This window comes from Prionailurus bengalensis, chromosome A1, assembly GCF_016509475.1.
Source record: "Prionailurus bengalensis isolate Pbe53 chromosome A1, Fcat_Pben_1.1_paternal_pri, whole genome shotgun sequence".
NCBI lineage: Eukaryota > Metazoa > Chordata > Mammalia > Carnivora > Felidae > Prionailurus > Prionailurus bengalensis.
Genome location: NC_057343.1, coordinates 165008505 through 165036277, shown reverse-complemented (window position 1 = coordinate 165036277; position 27773 = coordinate 165008505). Strand labels below are relative to the sequence as shown.

Sequence of the window (27773 nt, the reverse complement as noted above, 5' to 3'; positions counted from 1 at the left end):
CTTCCCCCTCATCAATTTCTATATTGATATGTTGAATTTGGTTCAAAATTTTTAAAAAATATTTTAATGATCAATACTTAATATTCCATTAGTTTTCCTCATCATTGCCTTATGTACCAATTACTTCCAACAGAGTTTGTTTTCTTTTTCTTCTTACTATAATCCTCTAATAATTTAAGAGAGATTTTGGGGCGATAAACTGAGTCCTGACATATCTGAAAATGTATTTACTTGCCTTTTAATTCTGAATGACAGTTTGCCATAGTTTGGTACAGAATTCTAGGTTCAAGCTACTGAAGAGGCTGGTTCATTGTCTTCCTGTAGCCAGTCGTACTGATGAAAAGTCTAACTCCAATCTCATTCTCAAAACTTTTGTCATTAATCGAAATTTCATCTCTATTAGTTCTTAGGGTTTTCTTTTTATCCTTGGTATTCTAAAATTTTTCTAGTGTGTATTTCAGTGTGTGTGTTTTAAATATATTTTAATGTTTGGCATGCTGATGACTCTAAACTTTCTTCAACTCTCATAAATTCTCAGATACAATTTCTTCAAATACTATTTTCCTTCCTCCTCTCATAGTCTCCTGCTTCAGGTTGCAATAAATGACTTATTGCACAGGACATTCCATATCCCATCTGGGTGTCCTCTGCTCTCAGTCCTCAACTTTTTCACACAGTCATTGTTCATGGCTAGAGGCAGGTGCAATCACTGCCGCTACTTGACCCCTCGTGGAATTCAGAGTGAGTAATGTGTGGACATCAGATTCCCTGCTGTTTCTGCCATGGTGGTCCAATTGATTACACTGTTGCTTGCAACTGGGGCCTCTCTAGGTTTCGCTCTTGGTGGTGTTCTCAGCGTTCTGCATCAAAACTTTCTGACAAAAATGGTGGTCACCAAGAATTGGGGAATAGGGCAATAGAACAGATGTTGTTTAAAGGTACAAACATGGGGCACCTGGGTGGATCAGTCGGTTAAGCATCGAACTTCGGCTCAGGCAATGATCTTAAGCTTCATGAGTTCGAGCCCCGTATCAGTCTCTCTGCTGTCAGCACAGAGCCTGCTTTGGATCCTCTGTCCCCTTCTCTCTCTTTCTGCCTCTCTCTCTCTCTCCCACTCTCCCTCCCTCTCTCAAAAATAAATAAGCATTAAAAAATATAATAAAGGTACAAACTTGCAAGAAGTAATTACAGTACAGTGAATATAGACAATATTGTATTATAATGAAGTTTGCTAAAGACTAGAACTTAATTATTCAATACTACTAAAAAGATTACGTAATGTGATAGAGGTTCTAATAATAATTAGCATTAGCTAAATAATGTAGCAGTAGCTACAATGGCAATCATATTGCAGTGTATAAATGTATCAAGTTAGCATGGTATACACCTGAAATTTATACAGTATTCTATGTCAGATATATTTCAATAGGAAAATTTTTTCTTAAGTATATTGCCTGTTATGATTTCACTTCATGGCTTATAGGTTGATCCTGGATTTCAGGTATTTCCCAGCTACTGGTGTACTAATACCCTTCCTTCTTTCAAACACTTCCACAAGTCTTAAAACACATACTGTGCTACACCCACATGCCTTCCCTCTATCTCCTTCCTGTTTTTCCTCTGAACTTAGAAATGCTTTTATTATGCAGAAAAATTCAGTTGCAAACCTTGCTTCTACATATGTATAATTGAATTTATCACACTTTTCATAAAATAGCCTGCAAGAATTAGGACCTATCCATGTATGTTTTCTAGCATGCTTCTCAGAATGGGAGACTGTGTTTTTTCTTGCTCCTCTATCTTGAGCCCACATCTACAAATAGCTTCCATTTGCCCTTCTAGCTTCCTTTTCTACTGTTCTCCACCTTACACTCTGCCATAAGTGTCTCACCTCTATATGGACTATATCAAAGGGCTAATTTTCCCTTTGGCTTTTTGTGGGGTTTGACCAATTGGGAAGATCAGCAGGAGCCTGAAGGGAAAGAGCAGAGTGAGGTCCTGCCATTATTGCCCCAGATTTCTCCCTGGGGTATGCCAAGGATTGGGTGTTTCCCTAAAGCCATAGGTCGTAACCCTATAAAGTAGCCCTCTCTCCACTGCCTTCTATGGCTCTAGGTTTTGGTAACTGGTACCTGCTTCCTCCCTCTTTTATTTTAGTCTTAGATGGACTGGTCTTAATCTCACTCTATCACCCCCAATTTCCTTAAGTCCTGTCCAGTTTGTGCATAGGGTTAAACTCTCCTCAAATTACTCATTTGAGTGTACAATCTCTTTCATACCATAACCTTATGACACACCAGTGCTCTCTTCTCATATTAGAGCAATAATAAAATATCACCAACACTACATATTGATAACTGTTTATTGCTCATAGATATAAAGAAGGACACCCCCCTAGAAAGAGCTTTGGTGCTAATTTAGAGGGGGGGGGGAACAAAGTCTGATTTTACTGACAATTACAAATTTAGTTTACATTAGGTCTTTCAGTTTAAGAGCTTGAGTAGGACAGGGTAAGGATCATGAGTTAACAGGTTAGAACTTAAGGAAATGGCCATCTGAGGATTTTGAAAGTTCTGAAGAGAGTGAGGAAGAAAACTATCTGTTGGTGGTTTCTACTCAAGAGTTGATGGTTTGTGGAGAAGTTCCTATGAGGAACAGTGAAAGTATCTGCCTGGTCAAGTGTCTAAGGGGAAAAAAAAAACTGTTAAATACTATGGAATAAGGTCATGTTAATTTAGACAATTAGGTGTGCAGGATTCGGTGGCTTTGGTCTTCAGTGTTCAAGCTGTCAAAGAGGAAAGAGGTTTTGTTCTCCATGTCCTAGAGTCATCCCTAGTCTTGAGAGGAATAAATAGCCGGAATTTCACTAAAATTTTACTGGATTTCCTAGATAGCAATATTCTTGGACTGTTATTCTTGTTTTTCTTTGCCTCTTGTTTGATAAATTTGCAGTCTTTGAACATTTTATTTCTTTTCACCTAAGAATAAAAATCTTGGGTTATGCAGATACAACTGCCCCTGGCTCCACTCATCCAGGTGACCCCAAAGAATATATTCACATTAAGCGAAAATGAGGAAGAGAACCTTCTGAAGACATCAAAGGGGACACAGAGGGGAGGTCTTATATTACATACTCCCTAGAAAACAACTTGAAATCTCCTGTAGATACCATTCTACTTCAAAGACCCCAGTGCTGCCTCATAGTCATCCACGGAGCCCCTTTTATAGCACAGCTTCCCTCATAGAATACCCGTAGTGACTGTGTTCTGTTTCCATCATTCTGGATTTTCCCTTGGACCTTGGGGACTCCTCTATTTTATGCTGCAGAAAATTCAACTGCAGCTTTTACCTCTATACCCATGCAACCAAAATTATCAAGATATTCAACAATCCACTAACACTATGATAATCTGAATCTATCCATCCTAAAAGCTAAGAAAGAAGAACCTGAGAGAAGAACAGTTTAGTTATAAATGAGGAAAACAATAAAATGTTACATGTAGTAATAAAAATTTATTACTTATCACAGTAGCTTCTACCATTACCTAGAATGATCTAGATTGATCTCAACTAAAAAAATTAGACTGAATGGAAACTCTGTTTGATTAATCACAGATGATCTTTATGTGCCATAGAGAAAGGGACCATTTTCTCTAGTTTTCAGTTCCTTTTCATATAGAAAGACCAGTTCCTTCCTGTTTCCTGTGTCCTTCAGCTCCCTGGACCCTTTCAGTCCAAGTCTGTTTCATGCTTTGTTTTATGGACAAATTGTCCACTACTAGTGGACTAGTGCTATTAGACATTCATATCTGCTCTGCATTTCTTGGCAAAAAGAAACCACCATAGGTGTGCTGGAATCAGCTCACAGTGGTTCATGATAGCCAACCGTGCACATTTTTTCCTAACATTGCAATTCAGTAACGTCAGGCTAGTAACTTGAAATTGGTCAGAGTGAGTATTTATGCAATGGAAACTGACAAACAGTACAAATCAGGACATTTTTTCTTTTGGAGAGCTGCTTGTTAAACATTTACCAGTACCCACATGACACAACACAGGAATCAGCCGTATCCTTTATACACATTCAAGTGCAGGCCAAAGTAGCACAATCATTTAAATTAAAACAATGATTACGTTTTCTTTGAGGTGAATTCTGTTTTGAATGAAAACGTACACTAACAATTTGTTTCACATTAGACATGAGGGAATGGAAGTGTCTGCCATTTTATTTCTCAGTTCATCCAAGCCATACCCACTCATGTTGTATTTCTTCAGAAACTTTTCAAAAGAGACTGCAATTCCCTCAGAGTTGCTGGAGCTAACATTGTTTAATGTGTGGCTTAAATTCTATCTCATTTATAGAGTCAGGATATGCTACTAATCCATGACTTAAAAACTGACAGCTTTATCGAGTATCATTACAGCTGGTGTTTCTCAGTCTGTTAATCTCACTCATCTCTGACTTCCTACATAATAACTGGAAAAGACATTAGGAATGACATATTTATGTATGTGGACACAGTTGATCAATGCATCTAGGCTGTGGGGAATGCTGACTAAGGCACACCAGGTAAATAACTTGAAGGCTGTAAACTAAAGTCAGAAGGGCCTGCAAAATGGAGCTCTGAATTTTATAATCTCAAATGGCTCCTGTATGACAAACAGATGTGGCAAGTATTTGGGTCTGTGTGAGGATACTTGATAGCATTTCCCTTATTTCATCCAGCTACAAAAATTATTATGAAAATGTATTTTCCAAACATTAGTTTCCATGGAAATAAGAAAGGAAGGAGGGGAGGAACAGTAAGAGAGAAAGAGACCTCTGATTTCTGGTAATAAGAGCTAACAATTACATTGTGCTTTCTATGTCAGCCTGTACAAAATATTCATCTATTAATTATTCCAACAACACTATAAGTTAAGAACTGTATTTTCATCTTCACCTTACCAAAAGAGCAATCTGAGTCATGCAGAGGATAAGTGACTTGTGCCGTGTCACTCAGCTACAATGATCAGTGGGGCTAATGCCTTAAACACAGCCCACTACCTCTAGTTGGACCATGCAGATCTGATCCGGGTTCATCTCTGGGAAAGTCCAAACAGGGTTTCATTCTTGTGATACAGCTTTTCTGTTATCCTCAAATAAAACAGTGGAATGAAAGAGATAGGAGAATGTCTAAAGACATCTGGAACTGAGTCGAGTATTTTATCTCTTTGCTTCTCAAGTGAAAAAAGAAGTGTTTTAGTTTTTCAGGAGCAAAGGAGTACAAATCCCATTTCAGTACTATGAAGCATATTTAAGAGCTCATTCTCTTTTAAAGTTTCTTTTATTAAAAGGCTCATCTCCACAAGCCAAATTTTGGAGATAAAGTTTTAGTGACAAAGGTACATTTGGATTTTTTTTCTCCTTGGCTCAAAGTTCCACAGGGGCAATTGTTGAGAAATCTAGAAGCTCGAAGCTGCCGCAGGTGTGGCCTGCTGCTTCATTGGACTTTATCATGAATTTTAGGTCTCAGTTTATGTAAGTGTATGTTGATTAGCTCTGTCTTCATAGTTGAATGAATAGAAAACTGCTCATTCACATAATCGAGTCTATTTGTAAATAAATGAGCTGTTTTAACAGTCTCTTGCATGCTGATAAAAACAAAAGTCACTATAATTTAAAGACCTACCAAAAGAAAAAAAAAAGGCCTACCTACCCTTTGGGTAATGATAATAATGATAAAGAGGAACCCATGGTCCCAGGAATCTGTGTATATTATACTCATCACTATTAAAATATAACTGAATATTTAAGGCCAAGGATATAAGATACAAATCGAATAAGGAAAGATGCTTTAATACTTTAAAATCCGTTAGGGCTCCTATAACTTTATCAAGTACTATGTAGGAAGCATCCTTGAATTAGGCTTGAAGTTTGGAAAGACAAATTGTTATAATTTCTTTGGTTTACTTTTCCTACCCTTTTAAGTCAAATGTCATACTCAGATTTATTTTAAAAAATGAAGGCAAAAACACATAATTTTGAAATATGATGCATGAAAGAAGGCATCCCATATACAGAGTAAAAGTATTCTAAAGTTTTCATCATTTTTATTTCAATAAACAAGAAGTCTAATAACATTCTCATAAAATTTACTTTCCTACTTTATCATTTTACAGTACTCTATCATCCCCTTTATTATTACACACTAAAACTGTATTTATTCAATCAATGTGGTCTCTTTTCAGTCCCTACTTCCTCACTGCACTCCACTTGTCCTTATCATCTTTATTTACCAATCCACAATCCCATCTTCTTAGAGAAATTTTGCCCAGTCCTTGACATCTTCTTCAATCCTACCCTTCTCTGCATCCAAAATTGCTCTCTCCTTCCTCTGAACTCTGTTACTTCATCATGAGTTCCATCTCTTATCTTTCTATCCCCAGTGCGCCTAAAACTGCACCTTGCTCGTGACAGAACAATTATTTTAATTCAACTTAATAAATGAATAAAAAACAAATCTACGTGAAGACATTTAAACTGCAGATAAGTGTCTAATGATATCTCATTTGCTGTACAAAATAAAAACTACAATAACAAGCATTAAAGATATTGGGGTTCAACTTATGTGACATAGTACATCAACTATACTTAAATAATAAAAATTTTTAAAGATATTGGAGTTTGTTCTTGACTGTCTGCCAGAGACCATGCTGTTGCATGCTTTGTCAACATACCACCTGTGACCATTTCTACACAATTTAAACAAATGTAGGAGTTATCGGTGACTTGGTCTGTACCAGGACAATAACTAACGTTTACAGTCTTCGGTACTGGGAGAGCAGATGGAAAATGTAGGGCCAAGGACAAGAACTATTAGGAATGATTGTTCAGAGTAAGTCAGTGAGAGCAGAAGAGCCCTTCTTCTTGGGAACTTGAAAATATTTTTTTTTCAACGTTTATTTATTTTTGGGACAGAGAGAGACAGAGCATGAACGGGGGAGGGGCAGAGAGAGAGGGAGACACAGAATCGGAAACAGGCTCCAGGCTCTGAGCCATCAGCCCAGAGCCTGACGCGGGGCTCGAACTCACAGACCGCAAGATGGTGACCTGGCTGAAGTCGGACGCTTAACCGACTGTGCCACCCAGGCGCCCCTCCTCTTGGGAACTTTATATAACTGACCTTCAGCAGAAATCCAGCTGGTCACCGCTAGACAGGGTGAGGAGAGGAAGGAAGTGGTTTTACCTCTAATTTTTTGAGAGAAATGAATAGGAACAGCTGTGTGGGGTGTATGAGAAGAAATTGGAAGAGAGGTGTTCTGTTGCAATTTAAGAAGCATGCTGTGATTTTTAAATCCCCCATCTTCATGACAGTTGAGAAAGGCAAGTAATGGATTTAGGCTGTTCTTGAAATTATATTTTGGTTCTGAAATGGTACTTATTTCTGAACACTTGAAAGACTGAAAGACTTGGGGCATGACTGAATTCGGGTCTGGACTATCTAGATGAGGCCACAAAGAAACACTTGGCAACTAATACAAAAAAAAAATCAATGTTATTGTCTTAATTAGCACAGCATTCTACACTAGCCAAGGGACTTCCAAATACATAGAAACCCTAAATTGCTATGAATGAAACTGTCAAATGAAACTTTACCTGCCTCCCCATATGCTTTATTCTACACGTAAGACCATAGTGAGTTTTTTTAGGAATGTTTTTGCAGTGTCTTCTTTGAAGTACAGAAAGACAATAGCCATTTTTCCCCCTTGTGCTTGGAATTTTGAAACCGATTCTCATTCTCAGTCTTATGTAGCTTCCTCTTGACCCCCAAATATTAATATGTAAGTCTCAAAACCAGTTATATTCTCTACATTTTTCCTCAACAAAAAGATTCACAGTGCTATCTCTGGTGTGCTGACCTCCATGGTATAGGCCCTCGAGCAATGTCTATTTTTATCTGGGATGTTTTAAGTCGATCTAAGTTCCTCCTAAGCGAATAGTCTAATGAAGTTAGCTCCTCGCTTTCAAGGATGATACTCTGCCTTTAATAAAGACTCTGCCCCTACATGTGTTCGACTGCTTTCCCACCTTGGCCATCAATGTGTGCACATCTCCTTTCCTGCCAGAGGGTAATTCACGTTATCGCCCTTTCTGCTCCTCAGTCACCTCAGAAGATGGCTGTTCTGTGGATCTTGGCTTTCGAGTTGACCTCGAAGAGAAAGGATTCTACACAGAGAATTTCCATTCAGCAGCATGGGTTTTCCGAGGGGATGATGGGAATCCTGAGGACAGTCCCAGATGTCTTAGTAAAAAACCCCGACCAGTAGCTGGTAAGGACTCTACAGTTATGGTATAAAATAAACACCTTAGAGAACATGTAATCAAGTTCCAGGCAAGCCTCCGAAGTTGGCAAAATGGAGGGAAGCACACTCTATCTCTTAATATTGTGAAAAAATCTGAAGTTGTTAAAATAAAAACTGTCTTAAGAGCTCATTCAAACTAAGAGTTGTAATTCCAAACTTGGCGTAAAGATGAATGTAGAAAAGTTGAGTATTTTCCGTCCTAGGGGTAAAAATTCTATTAAAAAAAAATATATTCTAGAGTATGAACAAGTAACATCTATTTTTCCACACCAAAATATAAGCATTTTATTGATTCTGCATTTTTAAATTCTTACTTATTTGTTATACATAGGTCTAGTTTTGTTTTTAAACATACATTAAATATACATTTGATATTAGCATGTATATAGTGTGATACATAAGATCTTATAGCCTGCTTTTTATGTTTACTGCAGTTATTTAGTAATTCTATCTTCCTTTAATAATATAAATGTGTTTTTGCGGATTTTACTAATATTCTAATAATTTAATGATTTTATGGGATTATTTTTAGTTAACTGAAACTATATATATTTCCCTAATGCAATAATAGCTTAATAATTTAAAAAACCCCTATATCTGAATTACAAGTTTCAGCACATGATATTACTATTTTGCCCAGTCTTTGCTGTAAAATTTAAGGTGTAGAGCTTTTGTAAACTTGTGTTTTATTGGTATAAATAAATGACCTTGATGAATAGTCAACAACTTAACTCAAGCAAACAAAGGTTCAAGTTGAAAATAATGTTTTAAATTAATTATGCAATCACGCATTTAACAAATATTGTGCCCACTATGGTCTAGGCACTAGTGGAAGTTTCTAAAGACATAGAGAAGTGACAGATTTTACAAAGATGTACTCATTTTCAGTACAAGCATCAAAATGTGCTTATTTTTATCTGAATCCCATTTATACAGACAAGATTGTTATATGTAAGATCGTCATTTATTTTATCTGTGGAGAGAAATAGAGACTTTCTTAATTTTTTCTCATAAGCATGAAATTCAACATTGGATGCTATTAATGAGGATAAGTTGTAAATCTAAATGAGTTCCTATGTACATGCATAAAATAATACAAGTTTTATATTCTGTGCATTTAGAATATTTATACTCATATAGTAATAAGCTTAGCCATTCATTGGAAACGAAGTTTGAGACTCTAAATCCCCAAATTGATAGAATTCAGGATGGAATCTTTGAAAATAAAAGTAGATGATGAGGATCTAGGAATAAACTTTTTAAAAAAATTCTGTATTTAACTTTTGAGTAATAGAATAGTATAAAGAAAGGACACCAGGCTGAAAGTAAAATTTGGGAGGTTAAGATTTCTGTCTCTTTGTCCATCGATGTAGTCCAAGATCTTAGGACAACGTGTGCCTCATCATAGGAAGCCAATATGTATTTGTTGAATGAATGAATAAGAAGTCCTGGATTTCAGTACTATTCAGAAATTTACCAGCTATGTATCCTTAGAATAGTTACTTATTTATTGTTAGTATCTCTCTGCCTATCTTACAGTATTATAAAAAATGAAATGAAGTTATATATGCAGAAATTATAACTGGCTATTTCTATACATCTTGACTATTTCTATCTCTCACCCTTGTTTTTCTTAATTTTTGTGAGAATTTTGGATGAATATTACATATTCACATATAAGTATATATGTGAATATTATGTATTCACATATAAGTATATATATATACACATATATATTTTATATAAATTATAAACAAATACTATTAAGATACTTATTAAAATTACAAATATTTATTGTCTATTTATTTATGGCAGGCAGGTATGAAAACTTATAGTGAATAAAATACAACTACTCCCTCACAATATCTTGGCTAACACCTGATATATGGTATCTGTAAAAAAGTACAATTATCACCATTTCTACAAAATGCTTATGGTCATCAAACAACAAGCATTTGATTGATTCACTATTATTTGCTTTGGTTAAAAAAATTTGTTCAGTTTTGCCAACAAATTTCACAGACACACGTGCATACATAGGCTTATATATATGTGCATATCTATATGCACATACATATTTGTTCAATTTTGTCAAAAACTTTGTATATATGTGTGCGTGTGCATTTATGTGTATGCCTATATAATATATACATATCACATAAGGAAAACAAAATGTTTAAATGTTGTGAGTTTCATGGTAACATTAGTTGGACTGAATCTCAGTTCACGAATGTGGCAATTGTTCCTTCTTATTGTGACTAAGACTGGAAATGTTATCAGATGCTTACGTTTTCAACTATATGATATTTAGAGATCTATACAAGACAATGGAGATTCGAAGGAAAAGTGAGCTGAATGCAAATGAATAATTTTTAACTGAAAAATATCTTTATTAACCTAATGGTATTTTAAGATACTGCAATACTAATTTATATCTACCAGCATGTATTTTTGGGAATAAATTTTACACTTAAAAAAAAATCCATCTTTATCCCCTAAAAAAGCTCTTCTGTAAGTTGGAGATACAGATAAAGGTTTGCATCACTATAAAGTATATTGAGGGAACAACAAGAAAATTTTAGAGTATTTTTTAATATATGAGGGGTGTTATGTTTATGGAAATATTTACCCTTCATTTGAAGTTTGACATCTAACAAGATGATTCCAAGGAAGTGTGTGATTTGAAGGGATAACATACTTGAAGATGTGCCCACAAAGTCTCTGAAAACACAATGACATTCATTTGTGGCTTTTCAACAACTATGTAGCACTCATAGATTATCCACCAGACAGTGGCAGGGGAAACCCAGACTGTAAATCTTAAAATGTGAGAAAATTATCTTCAGAATGGGAGGGGAACATACTGCAAAACATTTTGATTGTCTCAAGTCTCCCACAGGAGAATCCAACAGTTGAGTTCACCATTTAAAAACTTCATTGAATTGTTTATACTTTCACATATATTATTGACATTCAATTTGCTTGACTGAAGAAAAAAAAAGCCCTATCACCACAGCCTTGAAAGCTGTACCCATCTTAACAGTCTCATGTAATACAAAAATAAAACAACAAGTGTGATTTGATTTGAACCAACACAATAAAAATATTCCATTAAACAAATATCTGTTGGATAATCAACCTGTCAAAAGCAGAAGACAGTATCAAAAGGGTAACCTAGAGGGAGCAAGATGATTCAACAAGAGGGGATGTTAGAGATGATTTCTACAGAGGTCAGAAATAGTATTTCTGATTTTCTTTCTGCCCTGATTGGCTACCAGCCTGTTGCAGATTGTGAAAATATTCATTTCTGTGTCCTTGAATTTCTCATTTCTGTCCCTTAAATTATACTGAGATCCTGTAAATGGCAAATAGAAACAGTGATTTGCAATGACTGCCAAAAGGAAATTAACAAAGTGATGGAGAGCCTCCCAGGAGCATAGACTAGAGCAGAGGACAGTTTTAGGGCTGGGATACACTAGTACTTTCCCAGCAATTTTGGCATGCTTTTCCTGATACTGTTCTCAACAGCAGAAGAACAGCGTATTTTCTTCAGACATTTTGGAAAAATAAACATTCCTTCAGGAATTCATACAAAGAGACTTTATCCTTCCTCTCTTTAAATGTTTGCCAATTTTGGCAGCCAGTGTCTAGCATGCAAAGTCTAGGAGAAAAAGTCTCTTGTCTGTCTTTAACATTACATTCCTAACACAAAGGAAAACACCTGGACAAATAATAGATATTCAGTAAATGTTTGTGAATGAATAACTTCTACTACTGGGCTACAAGGGATCATTAAAGACAGAGATGTTTATTTCCTTGTTTTTAGCAGATATTTTTGTTCCCTAGCTGACCTAGGGGAAGGTCACATGCAAAAGCATCTGGACAGAATGCCTAACTTTTTACTGTATTCGTCAAATTCTCATAGGAAATTTGAAAAAAAAAAAAACAACCCAATGATTTACCTCATAATATGAGAGAAAATTTAATAAAGTAATGGCAAATCTCTTACAGACTCTGTAATCAGAAATCTTTAAACTGTAATTTAAGTTTATAATAATAGTATCTCCAAAGATCAGGGACTCACCTACCCCAATTGTCTGTCAGATGGTGAGGAAGAGATTCCTCACCAAGTGGAAAGCTGGAGTAAGGTCTTTTCCCACTCAAAATATAATTGTTAAATCAGTCATTTGAAATTCTTAAGCATTCCTTTGACCTCTCTATTGCTTATAATTCTATCCATAAATTGCCATTTAGGCATTCTGTAATAGCCTTTGAATATGTATCTAAAAAGGATGCAACTCTGCAAAGAAATGTCCTTGATCTCCAATCCAGACGAAGATCTAAAACTATCTGAGACATGAGAAGTGAAATACAAAAATACCAAATGAAGGATTCGAAAGAAGCAGCAAAATGTATTACCCATAATTTCTAATGTATTCCTATGTTTTTAATAAAAAGGGATTCTATCAAATTATAGCTTTAAGGTATGAATTTTCCTTCCTTATTAATAGATGAGTATTTTTATTTTATAATTAATTACCTGACTTCTTCTCCAGAGACTTAACAATGGGCCTATTATTAATAGCTTACTTATGGAGCTCAGGGAGTTTATCATTATACTTTATTAGGATTTGCTCTTTATCATTTTTAGATATTAACATGTATAGAAAAAAATTCATCCAATAAAGTATACCAATAAAGTATACCACAAGTAGAATTTCTGGGGACAGATTAATAATCCCAGTATTATGTTACTAGTTCTTTCTGGTAAACCTGACCATAAATACAACCACTCAATATTCTGAAGGCTTTTGTTTATCATTCTTCTTTGGTAAATTTGTCAGCACTTAAAAAATGGACCTTCTGAAATCACTTATGTCCTTCAGATGTTTTCAGTTTTGTATTCGAGCATGATTCAGGGGTATTTTTTTTCTAAATAAAAACAAGATGTAAATATACTATAAAAGACAAAATTCTGTGTGTCCACATCTCCCATTATGTAGATTGACCTTCCACAAAAGGGACAGTCCCACAGAGACATTTTCTGCCTGATAATCCTGCCCTTTGTCACCTCTGAAGAGTAACAGCCCAAAGAGTTATGAGCAGAGATATTTTCAACCTGTGAGATTCTCACTTTCAGGAATTTGAACTGGGAAGATGCCCTTACTATAGTAAGCACAGAAGTTAAAATGTCTTGAGAAGTCAAGAGGGCCCATGAGTGAGCTCAAGATATGAATAAGCCAAACTCATTAGTACACAGAAGCTATGAAACACACACACACACACACACACACACACACACACACACAAAAGCATGTACACACAGATCTCTATACAGAAAAGACGCTGTGAAGGTATCAGGAAGAAAAGAGAGAAGATACATGGAAAAGAAGACTGAGTAGTAACAGGGCCACATTAATAAATGATCATTAGACTCATGTAAAAGTCCATGAACTCTTACTGTGAAGTCTCTGGAACTTTCCGCCATCAATACAGCACAACCCTACAGTTACAATATCTGCAAAGTCCACCCAGCTGTTCCCATTTTTTTTCTGAGAAACTCAATTGTTCAGGCTTTCCTGGGCTCCTGTAAGACTTAAATGTACATCTAAGGATTCAGTTTTCCTATTTTCATGTATAACCTTGTAACAAATGTCTTATTGTTTATGGATCTGAGTGACTCAGACCTGTAAGGCTCAGCTGCCTTTTGGGAGTCATGCTGCCTTGGGGTGGTGAGCATTGCCCCTCACTCACCATGTGACTCAGGTAAGTTGTTTAACTTCTCTGTACCTCAGTCTCCTCCTCTATATAAAAAAAACCTGATATAAAGATTAAATTAGATAATACTAATAAGTGCTTAGAACATTTTTATTTGGCCTGATATATAATAAACAAGCAATAAATCCTAGCTACCTTCATAATCATATTTGTGGTATCTAAAGAGTAACTCAAAAGAATGCCTTCTTTGTTTCCTCTTTAGTTCGAGAGCGAACCGTGAGGCTGTTCAAAGGGACTGGTGATTATCCCTGGGGATTCCGAATTCAATTCTCCAAACCAATCGTGGTAACTGAAGTGGATGCTAGTAAGTTATCTCACTATAGCAGCTTTAATTCAGATCAGAACAACTATCTCAGACCTCACACAATAAATAGCCTTTGATATCATAGTCCCATAAAGCACACACATGCAATAGAAGCAATTTCTAAGTCTCAGTCTATCAAAAACTCATGATTGAAAGTGCTCACATCATGATCAAATACTTTTTAAAAGACCATGCTTTCCTGATGGAACATGCTCCTCTGGTAGACATATGGCATCAGTCTCCCCACAAAGAAGAGCCCTATCTGTACCTGTGGAAATAGGGTTTAGGCTCTGGAGACAAGGATCTTATGAGTGGTCATCCCGTATTTAATAGTTTCTAGGAGGAGTTCCATTCCCCCTACATTATTTCCGTTACAACTTCTCAGCTCTCCTTATTTCCTAACAAGCAAATTAGAAGTTTGTAGATGCCTGATGAAATTTAGCTCCTTTGCTCCCTGATCTATGTCACATGAGAATAATCTGAGATCAATGCTTTGAAAAAATTAGACCCAGAAGACTAAGATTGGCAGGAACAGAAGATAAAGATATCTACACCCAGCTAGTTGTATTAGGGGAGGCATAATAAAGTTATCACAGAGGGAGGTCCAGGGCCTAGAGGGTTTCTGAATTACATTACAGTCCCCATCTGGTCTATGAATTCACCAAGGTCAGAAACTATTTTTTCCATCATTTTATTCTCATTACTTTGTGCAGAGTGTCTTAAAGGTAACAGAGTACATGCTCCAAAAATGTTTATCGATTGACTCCAAGAACCTTAGGGATAAAGGCTGGGGCAGCATGGGGCAGAGAAGAAGGGAGGAGAACCATCCAGCAGGACTATAACCCTTCCTGCTTTGCCCTGGTGCCATAATCCCTTCTGTGATGCCATCATCACCCAAGGTCACATTTTGTTTTCCTTTTCTTGTCAACATTCTGGTGTTCCTTCATTGTACACTCTGATTCCACTAGGAATGTGCTCTCCTATCTGCAAAGAAGTGGATGACTACTCAGCTCTGGTAAAGGCCAGAGGAGTGACATCTGAGAGGATGAAATAGTTGCCTCTTAGCCCAGCATTCCACAGTCCTGGGCAACACCAGTGGGTAGGAAACAGTGTGCCCAGACAGCCATAAATTTTTCATATGAACAAGATTTTCCAATCAGTTCTCAAGAAATATTTGGTATCTGTGTAGAATGTGAGATAATTCCTAGCGCAAAAACAAGGAAGTTTTATAGTTTTAAACCCTTCCCAAAGAAATTTCTTTGTATGAGTTATCACTTATGCCAGGTGATCAATGGCATAGATTTTGTACAATGCAGAGGATTAGTATCCTTTAAGCAAGAAGGGACCAACTTAGTAGTAAGCAACTTGGATATCTATTACACATTCACTGATAAGTTTTTAAAGAAGTAAATTTACTTGCTTATTTACAATATCAAGGTAGAAACAAAATTTACTTTAAATATAAAAACCATCATATTCATTGGATTCCTATTATGAGCAGGGTATTTTATATATGTCCTCCCATGCAATCTATATGATCACTTGCATTTAGCACATGAATATATTAAGGCTCAAACTGGTTAAGCAACTTGCCTAAAGGTACACATCTGTATCATGACAACTCCAGGATTCAGATCTCAGAATTTCTACCCCTGGAAACAAAGTTCTTCCCCTATGACAGATATCTGTTCAGACCCTCTGTTGCAACTAAGAAATCTGACTGCAAATGGTTTAAACAATGAAGGGGTTGATTGACTCACAAAAGTTGAAAGTTCTGAGATAGCGTGGGTATTTGATTTGTTTCCGTAGCTCAATTTCATCAAAGGTATGAATTCTTTGACCCCAATTTCCTTGGTATTACAAGCTTCCCATTTGGATTCAAAATGATCTCAGCGGTTCTAACTTTTTCATGGCACATCAGAGTCATAAAGATAGAGGGGATGGGCTTCAACCCCAAATGTCCTCAGTTTTCTGTGTTCGCTACAGAATGCTATGAGCTGTTTCACTTAAGCCAAAGGCAAGGCAATTGGCTTTGCCTGACTGAGTTGCTAGGAAACCAGGGCCCACCCTGGACTTGAGAGTGGAATAATGCTTCCTCACCTACCCCAAGCCACCCATAATGGAGAAGATGTTAGAGGACCTCAATGAAGTCTACAACCACTCGGCCTCAAGTCCTACTGACACAGTGACAGTCTGCCCCCAGTGAGTGATAAACAAGTCACCCAAACCAAGGAAACATTAACTACTGCACACAAAGCCGATGTTTTGTCTCTTCTTGATGCATTATTTCTTTCTAATCATATTCTTTAAAAACCCTGTTATTCTTATCAAAGAAGATTTCATGACTTGATTTGACCTACTTCATTCCCAACTGTTGAAAAAGGTATTCAATACCTTAAAAATCACATCAACTCTTCTTAGCGACACTGACATTATCTTCAGCACCTGTTTATGGCTGAGTAGGATTCATTCAGTGTATTACATAAAATAACTTTTTCTCAATATTCTCCACTAAGCTTACCTTATAGACCCATTCTTCACTGCTCTGGGTGAGTTCTGGGGTTGATCTTAATTTTTTTTAGTCTTAAACAATAAAAGCACTGCTGTTTTGTCATTCTAAGTCCATATAATAATCATAGAACTACAGGTTAGTCTAGTATAATAATCAAAATTCTTTCATTTTTTATCAATTTAGAATAAATTGCCTGAGCCTGCCTCAGGCTTACAAGCATAGGTGATCTTCTTCACTATTTCTCATCTCTGTTTTCTATTCATCAGAAATATCACCTTTACACTTCCAAATGTACTCAAATCTTTTACCTATTCCTCCTGTCCTTCTTTTCCACCTGAAGGTCAATTTTTCCACCTTCTCATGGCTTTCAAAAACATTAGCAAATTGGGAATTGATGCAAATTTCTTTAAGGTAATAAAAGGAGTTCCTTTTTCTCAGATCCTATAATCTGAGAAATAGACACCAGTACCAAAATACAGGTGCAAAAGACTGGAGGAAATCACTATGATAGACAAAAGAAAGAGAGCATAAGTAAGCAGAAAAGCCTTCTTAAGGCTCCACAATGGTGGTCTGGCACCTGAGAGAGGACACAGAGAAGGAATCAGGATTATGTAGTTAGATCCTCCAATGGCAGTGCAGCTCTGAGAAATTCTGAGGCAGGCTGATAAGAAGACCCAGAGCAAAGAGTGTTCATTGGAGAAGTCAGGAGGTGGCCAGAAGCAGCCTGGCTCTAGTACCCACTCCAAATTCAGTCACTGGCTGTAATCAGGGACTTTCTGGTGAGAATGTAATCTCCGTGTGAGGTAAGGATATCAGAAAGTGTGGCAAGTGAAGGGTTTCAATTATAATCCTCACCGCAGGTTCTCTTAAAGGTATGTATATGTGGGCAGTGTAGACCTAAGACCTCCATACAGGGTAGGGAGTAAAAAGCCCTTAGAAAGAAAAAAAGGCAAATCGATAGGAATAATTCTAATAAAGGTATAATGAATACTATTTTCAAAAATAATATAGAAAGAAGTTAAAGAACACCTAAATTAGTGGCAGGAAAAACATATGTATCATTTTAAGTCTTGATATTTAAAGAGGTCAATTCTTCCTTAAGTTGATCTAGAGACAGAATCCGAAGTAAATTCTAGTAGAGTACCTGCTTTTGTTTTATTGGTAAAATTTTTTTCAATGAGATTCTAAAATATTTATAGAAAAGCAAAGGGCCAAGTTATTAGCTGAACATTCTTTCATCCAGGGAAAAGCCTTTTTATTCTGTAATTAGATATTAAAATGCAAATGCATGGATATATTTTTACTTTTCTACTTTGATGTGAATGAATTTCCATTGGAGTTTACTTATTTTTCAATTAAAGTTCAATCAGTTAATCAAATATATAAATTATTATTTAGCAAATAATTCCCTAATGATTGGGGAGAGAAGGGGTTTACCCAAATGTTGGTGGAATTTGGGGACAGAAGGGTAGACCCCAAACAAGTGGGGAAAGAGCAGACGAGAATGGAGTCAATAGAACCCGGGTGGCCAAAGATAAAAACTGCAAATGTTGCCAGGTCAACCTCGCTTGGCCCCTAAGAGCCCTTCAAAGTGACAAGAACAAAAAATGATTGTGGGCTTAATAATTTCTGTACAGACACAAAGACAGGCAACTCTTTACCATCAAGTGGCTTCTGAGTTTTTACTATATTTTTAAAAGACATCTGGTTTAGAGGAATTAAATGTTTATTCATAGGGAATGTATTCAAGAATGTTTCACATTTTCCCTCTCTCCTTCTTTCTCTCCATCTTCTCTTTCCCCTTCCCTCATCTCCTCTTTCTACCTCTGACTTCACAAGGTTAGTGTTAAAGAAGTAAAATTCATAAGGAAAATAAAAATGACTACCCTTTAAAAATCAAACAGGTCCAATTTGGTAAGTTTAGTTAGATTTTTGCCAAATACCCGAAACTCTTCATGCCTGTGTTTCTAGATAAAATAACTAAATGCAGTTTAACAAAATGTTATGATTTCTTTACTTACTGATACCTTTGTAACTGTTAAAGTGATACATAGTTAACTGTATCTCATCCATTCAAATGTGAAACAAATCAAAATGTTTGCATTGCGTGTGACTTTGTATTTAGGAGGCCCTGAGGTTTTATAATAGGAAAAGCTGAAGGATCTCTACTGTAGCAGAAATGGTACAATACATAGTTAACCTAGGATTTTATTCAACATCACAAAGTGCTGCCCTGGCAGGGATTCATGTAGCTGCTGAGTCTACTTCTCTTTTTTTAAAATCTATTCCTCAATGCTGAAGAGCAACCTCTGAAATCCATTGTCTAGTCAAATCTGCTAAATGAGGGGTTGAAGGACTTTAAAATTACACGTATTTTCAGCACTTCTGAAAATCTCATTCACACCACAAAACATTGTTCTGGATGCACTAGAGAGGCTTAATTACACACTGAAGATAAAAAGATAAAGCAGGGAGACCTGTAGGTGGGATGGAAATGATTATCCATAACTATACAGAGAGGGAGTTTGCTGGTAGCTTACATAACTAATTGCCAACACCCGGCTGGCATTTGCATGAACATTTTCTATGAAAGCTTAAATGCTTATGAGATCTGTTGGCATAAACAAAAGAAACAGATGTTCCAACTTTGATACCAAGCAAACTTGAAAAGAAAACTATACATTTAGGGACGGGAAAACCATAGAGGAAATTATGGATAGGCCCATCTTTCTGGAAGTTCTAGAATTTAAAATGCTACTGTTATAGTGCAATTTTTTTTAATTAAAGGACAAGCCCCCTTTTAATTATAAGTTTTTCAGATTCTGCATTATATGTAAATATGCATCTAAGGATGGAGTAGCTCAGCACTTAACTCTTTCCAACAAACACAAAACTATGCAGTCAAGTATACTGTTAAGGAAAAATACGTAGAAAATCATGGTCTTGCTTTCCTACCACCTCAATCCTTCCTGTGCAAGGTAGGATATATATACTTCCATCTGCTCCAAAGAACAGCCTGAGGTAGAGTTACCTACTTTGACATATCTTCCTCCTCCAAGAAGTCCCACAGCCTCAACCTCTCACCATATTAATTATGGGAAAATTTGCAGGCTGCACTGCAAAATACAGGATCATAGTTAATGCAATGTGTAACTGAAGCTCAAAGCATTCAAATGAGCCGTCAGTAGAATAACACTGCAGAAATAATTTTCTACCAACAAGGATCATTTTTATTCCCAAAACTAAATAATACAAAGATAAAGAACACAAGGTACAAAGGATTTCAGTAGAGATTCTCCAAAGAGGATAGTCAATAAGCACACTCACAAAAAAAATGTTCAGTATCAGTAGTCATCAGTGAAATGAAAAGGAAAACCATAGTGAAATACCACTCCATACCTTCTAGGATGGCTATAGTAAAAAGTCAAAAATAACAAGTATTGGCAAAAATGTGGAGAAATCCATAGCACTCATACAATGCTGATGGGAATGTAAAATGATATAGATACTTTGGAAAACAGTCTGTCCATTCCTCAAAAGGTTAAACACAGAGTTACCATTTGACCCAGCAATTCCACTCCTAGGTATATATGTGAGACAAATGAAAACATGTGTCCACAAAAAAAAAAAATCATGCACAAATTTTCATGGCAGCATTATTTATGCAGAAAGTGAAAACACAAATTCCCATCCACTGATGAATGGGTAAACAAAAGGTACTGTGCCCTTACAATAAAATGTTTATTCATTGATTCAAAGAAATACAGTACGTGATACATGGATGGATCTTGAAAATAAGTGATTGCCATGTGAATGATGCCAAACACAAAAGAATATTGTATACTTTCATTTATATGAAATGTCCACAACAGGCAAGGCTATAGAGACACAAAATCAATTAATGGTTGCCTGGAGCTGAGAGGTTGGGGGAAACAGAGTAACAGCTATGGTAATGGGAGTTTCTGAGGTAACAAATGATCTAAAATTAGATTGTGGTGATGGGTGCACAACTCCATGAATACACTAAAAACCATTTAATTTTACACTTTAAATGGGTGAAATATAAGGTCTGTGAATTATAACTTAATAAAGTTGTCAGAAAATGAATCGTTGGGATGCCCGGGTGGCTCAGTCAGTTAAGCGTCCGACTTCAGCTCAGGTCATGATCTCATGGGGTTTGTGGGTTAGAGCCCTGCATCGGGCTCTGTGCTGACAGCTCAGAGCCTGGAACCTGCTTCGGATTCTGTGTCTCCCTCTCTCTCTGCCCCTCCCCCGCTCTCACTCTGTCTCTGTGTTTCTATCAAAAATAAATATTATAAAACCGATTTAAAAAATGATTTGTTTCCACACTGATGGATAATTTAAATTAAAAAAAAAATGTTTACTTGGGATAGAAGACTTGTTACCAAACACACCTGTGATTATCTATCAGTTAGCATGCACTGATCAGCACCAACAGCTCAAACATGTATCTTCCACTTCTATCACACTCCTTAAAATTCTCTAATTATCACTTAACATTCCCATATTCAGATTCAATCACTTTTCCTCTATCCTTGTTCTTGGCTTCTCGGACAGCCTAGAATTTACAGTGCTATCATGGCGGTTATTTCTGTGCTGTCACTATGAATGACCATTCTCTCCATCTTGAAATTCTTCTCCTGCTCCTACTTACCTTACACTCTTGCTTCCATGCTCCTAGGATCCACCTGCACCTTCTTTGTATTCCTCTCTGGCTCTTCTTTATTCTTCAAGATTTTATCCTCAATGTTCTTTATTCTTCTCCTTACATGTGTCCCTTTGGTTATAAATTCTAAATCAATTTCTCAGGCCTTTCTCATATCCTAGGTATCAAAGATATTTTCCTACCAGCTCAATGAACATTTTCAATTTTTTCTTCCATGACTATCTCAGTACATCTAAAAGCAAACCCATACATTCAGCCAACTTTTTTAAAGCCGCTGCCATGTGCCAGAGATTATTAGGTATGGAAAGTACCTAATTCATTTTAATTTTTTTTAATGTTTATTTATTTTTGAGAGAGAGACACAGCACGAGCAGGGGAGGGGCAGAGAGAGAGAGAGAGAGAGAGAGGAAGGGAGACAGACACAGAATCTGAAGCAGGCTCCAGGCTCTGAGCTGTCAGCACAGAGCCCGACTGGGGCTGGAGCCCATCAAATGTGAGATCATGACCCGAGCCAAAGATTGACACCCAACTGACTCAGCCACCCAGGCACCCCAGGAGGTACCTATCTGAATATGTATGTATGTATGTATGTATGTATGTATGTATGTATATATATATATATGAACAAAGAAACAAACAAACAATTTCACTTGTCTCTGAGGTGCTTATACTCCATTAGGGGTAGAAAGGCAGATATGCAAATAAGTGCAATAAAGAGTTTTAGGTCCCACAACAGCATGTTACACCTTCCATTCATTTCCAGTTCCTGTGTCCAGAGTCACATTGCAGACCTATATCAATTCTGTTAATATCCTTGCTGATCTGCTTATCTTAATCCTTTCCCATTCGAAATCAATCTTCTAAAAACCACTGCATACATATTTTCTGCTCACAAACTTTTGATGGATCTCTATTGTTGACATATCAAGTACAAATTGATCTTCACATCCAAGACCCTTTACAAACTGGCCATCTTTCCAATCTTCCACACTCACCCTACCCACCCACACTTCTGCTCTAGTTGCTCCGAGTCATTAACTTTTTGGCATGTCATAAAACCTTCTCATGCACCTTTGCTCAGAAAACTTTGCCTTCATGGAGTGCCAACTGTTTGAGGTTATGCTAGTTTTAGCAACAAAAAAATATTAACGGCTTAAGATAATAAAGGCTCATTAGTCGCTCACATTAATTGTCCAATGTGGATGTTCTTGGTTGGAGGGTGACTTTGTCCCCTGTAATGTTTTCATATACAAGCTTATTTGTTCTTGATTGTAGCCTAACCTAGGCACTGAGGCATCTGCATCTCGCAGCAAGATAGGAAAAGAATATGAAAGGTGGTCCATGGGATGTTTTTATGAGCCAGGCTCTTAAGTGGCACCCACCACTTCTATTCACATTTCAGTGGCTAAAACCCCATCATTTTTTCCCACCCAGCTACAAGAGATCCTGAGAAAAGTTGTCCAACTGTGATCCCAGATAGAAGAGGAATTAGGTTTGTGAATACCCAGCAGCCTTTGCCACCATGTTCTCTTTATTATTCCCCCTTAAGGAGAACCTATTTATTCATTAAGGTCAAGACAAAATTCCACTTCCTTTGGAAAGCATCTCTTAACCAGTCTGATGGAAGTGAGAATTCCCTTTTCTGAAATTTCCCAATACCTATTATCTTTGTTACTTATTTTACACTTGCCACTTACTGTATTGCAAAGTTACTTTTCTTTTTGATTATACATGTCTTATCTTCTGCAGTATAATTCTAACTTTCTCAAAGATACAATTTTTAGGTCATCCACTCATTCATTCACTATGTATTTATCAGAAGATATATAGGAGACATCATATATGGTTACCACAGGGAGTACAAAAATTGGCAAGAAGATATTTCTGAACATATATTGTCCTTTTGGAATTCAGTTCAGAAGGCATTGCCATAAACAAGTCCTTTGAGTCCTTTAAGACTATGGAGGAAATTTATTCAAATGGTCAACCATACCATGAGACTTTATTATAAGGATGATGTTATGTAAATTAAGGATATATCAATTATTACTTTTGACTTAACTTTCCTACATTGATTGACTGTTGCTTATCCAAGCACAGAATACCTCCCCCCACTATCATAAATAGACTTAGACAAGCTGTGGTCATTGTTAAAAATATTCAAAGTCATGTTACCTCACCAATTGAGTCATGCTTTAAGATTAAAAATCTTCAAGGAGGTTTATGACACTTTGGATACTGACAGCCTAATATTGCTGCATGATGCTCTGCAAGTCTATGAGCTTACACCCAGCACTCAGATCAAAGAGAGGGGAAGGGAAAATGTTGCTATGGCTACTGTCAGAGAAATTGCTACCTATGCTTTCTTCTAGGATTTTTATGATTTCAGGTCTCACATTTAGGTCCTTATTCCATTTTGATTTTATTTTTGTGTGTAGTCTAAGAAAGTGGTGCAGTTTTACTCTTTTGCACATAGCTGTCCAGTATTCCCTACACCAGTTGAAGAGACTTTTTCCCATTGCATATTCTTCCTCCTCTATTGAAATCAATTGCACATATAATTGTGGGTGTCTAATTTCTGGGTCTTCTGTTCTTTTGATCTATGTGTCTATCTCTGTGCCAGTACCACACTGTTTTGATAAGTATAGTTTTGTAATATAATTCGAAGTCTGGAATTATGATACCTCCAGCTTTTCTTTTCCTTTTTAAGATTGCTTTGGCTATTTGTGGTCCTATTTGGTTCCATACAGTTTAGGATTGTTTGTTCTAACTCTGTGAAGAAATGCTGTTGGTATTTTGACATGGGTTTCATTAAATATATAGATTCCTTTGGGTAGTATAGACATTTCAACAATATTTGTTCTTCCAATCCATGAACATGGAATGCCTTTCCATTACTTTGTGTCCTCTTCAATATCTTTAATCAGTTTTTTTATAGTTTTCAGAATATGGATCTTTTACCCGTTGGTTAGGTTTATTCCTAGGTATTTTACTATTTTTGATGCAATTGTAAATGGGATTGCTTTCTTAATTCCACTTTCTGCTGCATCATTATTAGTGTATAGAAATGCAACACATTTCTGTACAATGATTTTGTATCCTACTACTTTACTAAATTCATTTAACAGTTCTAGTAGTTTTTTGGTGGAGTCTAGGATTTTCTATATGAAGTATTATGTCATCTACAAATAGTGAAAGTTTTACTTCTTATGAATTTGGATGCCTTTTATTCCTTTTGCTTGTGGCAAAATGATACAATGGGAAAAAAAGATAATCTCGTCAACAAATGGTGTTGGAAAACTAGACAGCTACATGCAAAAGAGTAAAACTGGACCACTTTCTCACACCATACACAAAAATAAACTCAAAATGGATTAAGGACCTAAATGTGAGACCTGAAACCAAAAAAATCCTAGAAGCAAACATAGTCAGTAATTTCTCTAACATCAGCCAAAGCAACATTTTCTAGGTATCTCTCCTGCGGCAAGGGAAATAAAAGCAAAAATAAACTATTTTCTGCACAGCAAAGGTAACAATCAACAAAGCTAAAAGTTAACCTACTTATGGAAGAAGATATTTGCAAATGGCATATCCAATAAAAGGTTAGTATCTAAAATCTATAGAGAATGGATTCAACTCAACACCAAAAAAACAAATAATCTAGTTTAAAATAGGCAGAAGACATGAACAGACATTTCTCCAAACAAGATATACAAATGGCCAGACACATGAAAAGATGTTCAACATAATTCATCATCAGAGAAATACAAATCAAAATCATGATGAGATACCACCTCACACCTGTCAGAATGGCTAACATCAAAAACTCAAGAAACAACAAGTGTTGGCAAAGATGTGGAGAAAAAAGAACCTTCTTGTACTGTTGGTAGGAATGCAAACTGGTGCAGCCACTGTGGAAAACAGTATGCAGGTCCTTCAAAAAAGTTAAAAATAGAATACCCTATTATCCAGCAATTGCACTATTGGGTATTTACCCCAAAATACAAAAACCCTAATTCAAAGAGACAGAAGCACCCCTATGTTTACTGCAGTATTATTTACAACAGCCAAGATATGGAAGCAGCCCAAGTGTCCATTAGCAGATGAATGGAGAAAGAAGAGTAGTATATATATACAATGGCATATTATTCAGCCACAAAAAAAGAATGAAATCTTGACATTTGCAACAACATGAATGCAGCTGGGGAGTATAATGTTAAATGGAATAAGGTAGCCAAAGAGAGACAAATACAATATGATTTAATTCATGTGTGGAATTAAGAAACAAAACAAATGAGCAAAGGAAAGAGAAAAACTAAGAAACAGATGTTGAACTACAAAGAACTGATGGTTACCAGCAGGGAGGTGAGTGGGGAAATAGGGGAATAGGTGATGGGGATTAAGGAGGCCACTTGTTGTGATGAACAACAGGCGATGTATGGAAGTGTTTGCTCATTAAATTGGTACACCTGAAACTAATATAACACTGTATATTAACAATATTGGTATTAAAATACCAACTTTAAATATTCAATGTTTAATATGTCGTACATTCAATATATTGAAATATATAGAATCTTCAATATTAAAAATATTAAGACAAACTTAAATTGTAAATAAGAGTCATTAAAAACTATTTTAAAAAAGAGGAAATGGGCTTAAGCTGATGTAAAAAAGAAAAAAGAAATTTAAACTGCTACACAAAGAATCTTGGTCCAATATATGGGAGACCTTATTAAAAATGAATTAACCTTGAAATGGCTTATTATGCCCCTTTTTGTTTTTACCCCTAGAGAATATTAGGTATATAACAGTAAATACAGATGCTAAAAAACCAGGAGATAAAATAAATAGCCTCCAGAGAGGTCCTCCCCACCTCCAAAGCCTAAATCCTAAGGCTTAGACTATTTTTGGCTTCCTTTCTGAGAAAGCTCAGAAAGGAGCCTCTACAAAGTAAAAGCAGCTCTTTATTTTTTTTTTCTGACCACTCCAAGATCTGTTTTTGCCACAACTTCATAAGTATTTCAATTACTTGTTCCTTCAACAATCCTGCAGAGAAACACTGCCCCCACCCCCCTTTTTATGGATGAAGATATTGAGGTTAAGTGATTTTCTCAGGGTTACAAAGAGACCTAGCAGCAATGAAGGAATGAGAACTAGCAGTTCAACCTTCTGGTGGATGAATAGATTGAGTTTCTGAGCAGCCTTGCTATTATATTGCAAAGAGGCCATGCGGACGCCTGGCTGAATGCGCAAAGAAACCGCGTCCAGGAAATGAAAGGGAGGCTGGGAGGATAGCATTTTCCTTCTTATTAATGACATAGGCAATTGTCTAAAGTTGGAAAGAAAGGCCTTTTAGAGAGAGGCTTTTAAAAAGAGGACAAACAGCAGGGCACTCAATTTGGGACCCCTCCTCCATGAGACCCTTGTTGTCTGTCTACTTGCAGACAGCGCCGCTGAGGAAGCCGGGCTCCAGATTGGAGATGTGGTGCTGGCTGTCAACGGCACGGAGGTCACCAGTGTGGAGCATGCAGAAGCCGTGCACCTGGCAAGGAAAGGTAGGTGGGCCAGCTACAGAGTTCAGCGTCATTCTGAAGAAGCAGAGGGCTTCGGCGCACCAGGGAGTTCAAACAGGATGAGGACACTACACAACAGGTGTAACCGCACTTCTCCCGCCAAGCTCCTTTAATACCTTGGCATCAACATGGTGCTTCATAGCAATTAAATCATTTTTCAGCACCACGTTCCTTCTGTATTGTAAAGTGAAACCAGAAAATGGCAGCAGAATGTACTCTATTTATTACGAAAATATTTCCTGAAACTCTTTGCCACGAAAAATGTCATCGTAATAATACTCTCATTTACAATTTCTCTTCCCTTCTTCCTGTCCTCTCTCCCTCCCTTGCCTCTGTGTTCCTTCCTTCCTCTTTCTCTCTCTTTTCCTTTCTTTCCATCAGTTTTTAGTGGTAAGAACCTCAGGGTTTTCATGCTTAAAAAAGAGAGAGGAAGAAATAAAGAAATCACAAATCTAAAGCTTTCACAGATTCTCCTAGGGCCACTTAAGGAGGGCCTTTAAACCAATTCTGACACAGATGGAAGCACGGAGAGAATAATAATAATAATACACGCCCCTGCCTACCCTTGTA

The 27773-nt window shown here is 36.6% G+C and overlaps 1 protein-coding gene across 1 annotated transcript in view; it reads left to right on the top strand.

Moving 5' to 3' along the window:
• LOC122491806 overlaps positions 1-27773 on the top strand; it is a 123831-nt gene that overhangs the window by 27433 nt on the left and 68625 nt on the right. The window contains exons 5-7 of the mRNA XM_043595046.1: positions 8146-8313; positions 14327-14428; positions 27075-27185. Of these exons, the coding sequence (XP_043450981.1) occupies positions 8146-8313; positions 14327-14428; positions 27075-27185 (381 nt within the window). The remainder of the gene's footprint in view (positions 1-8145; positions 8314-14326; positions 14429-27074; positions 27186-27773) is intronic.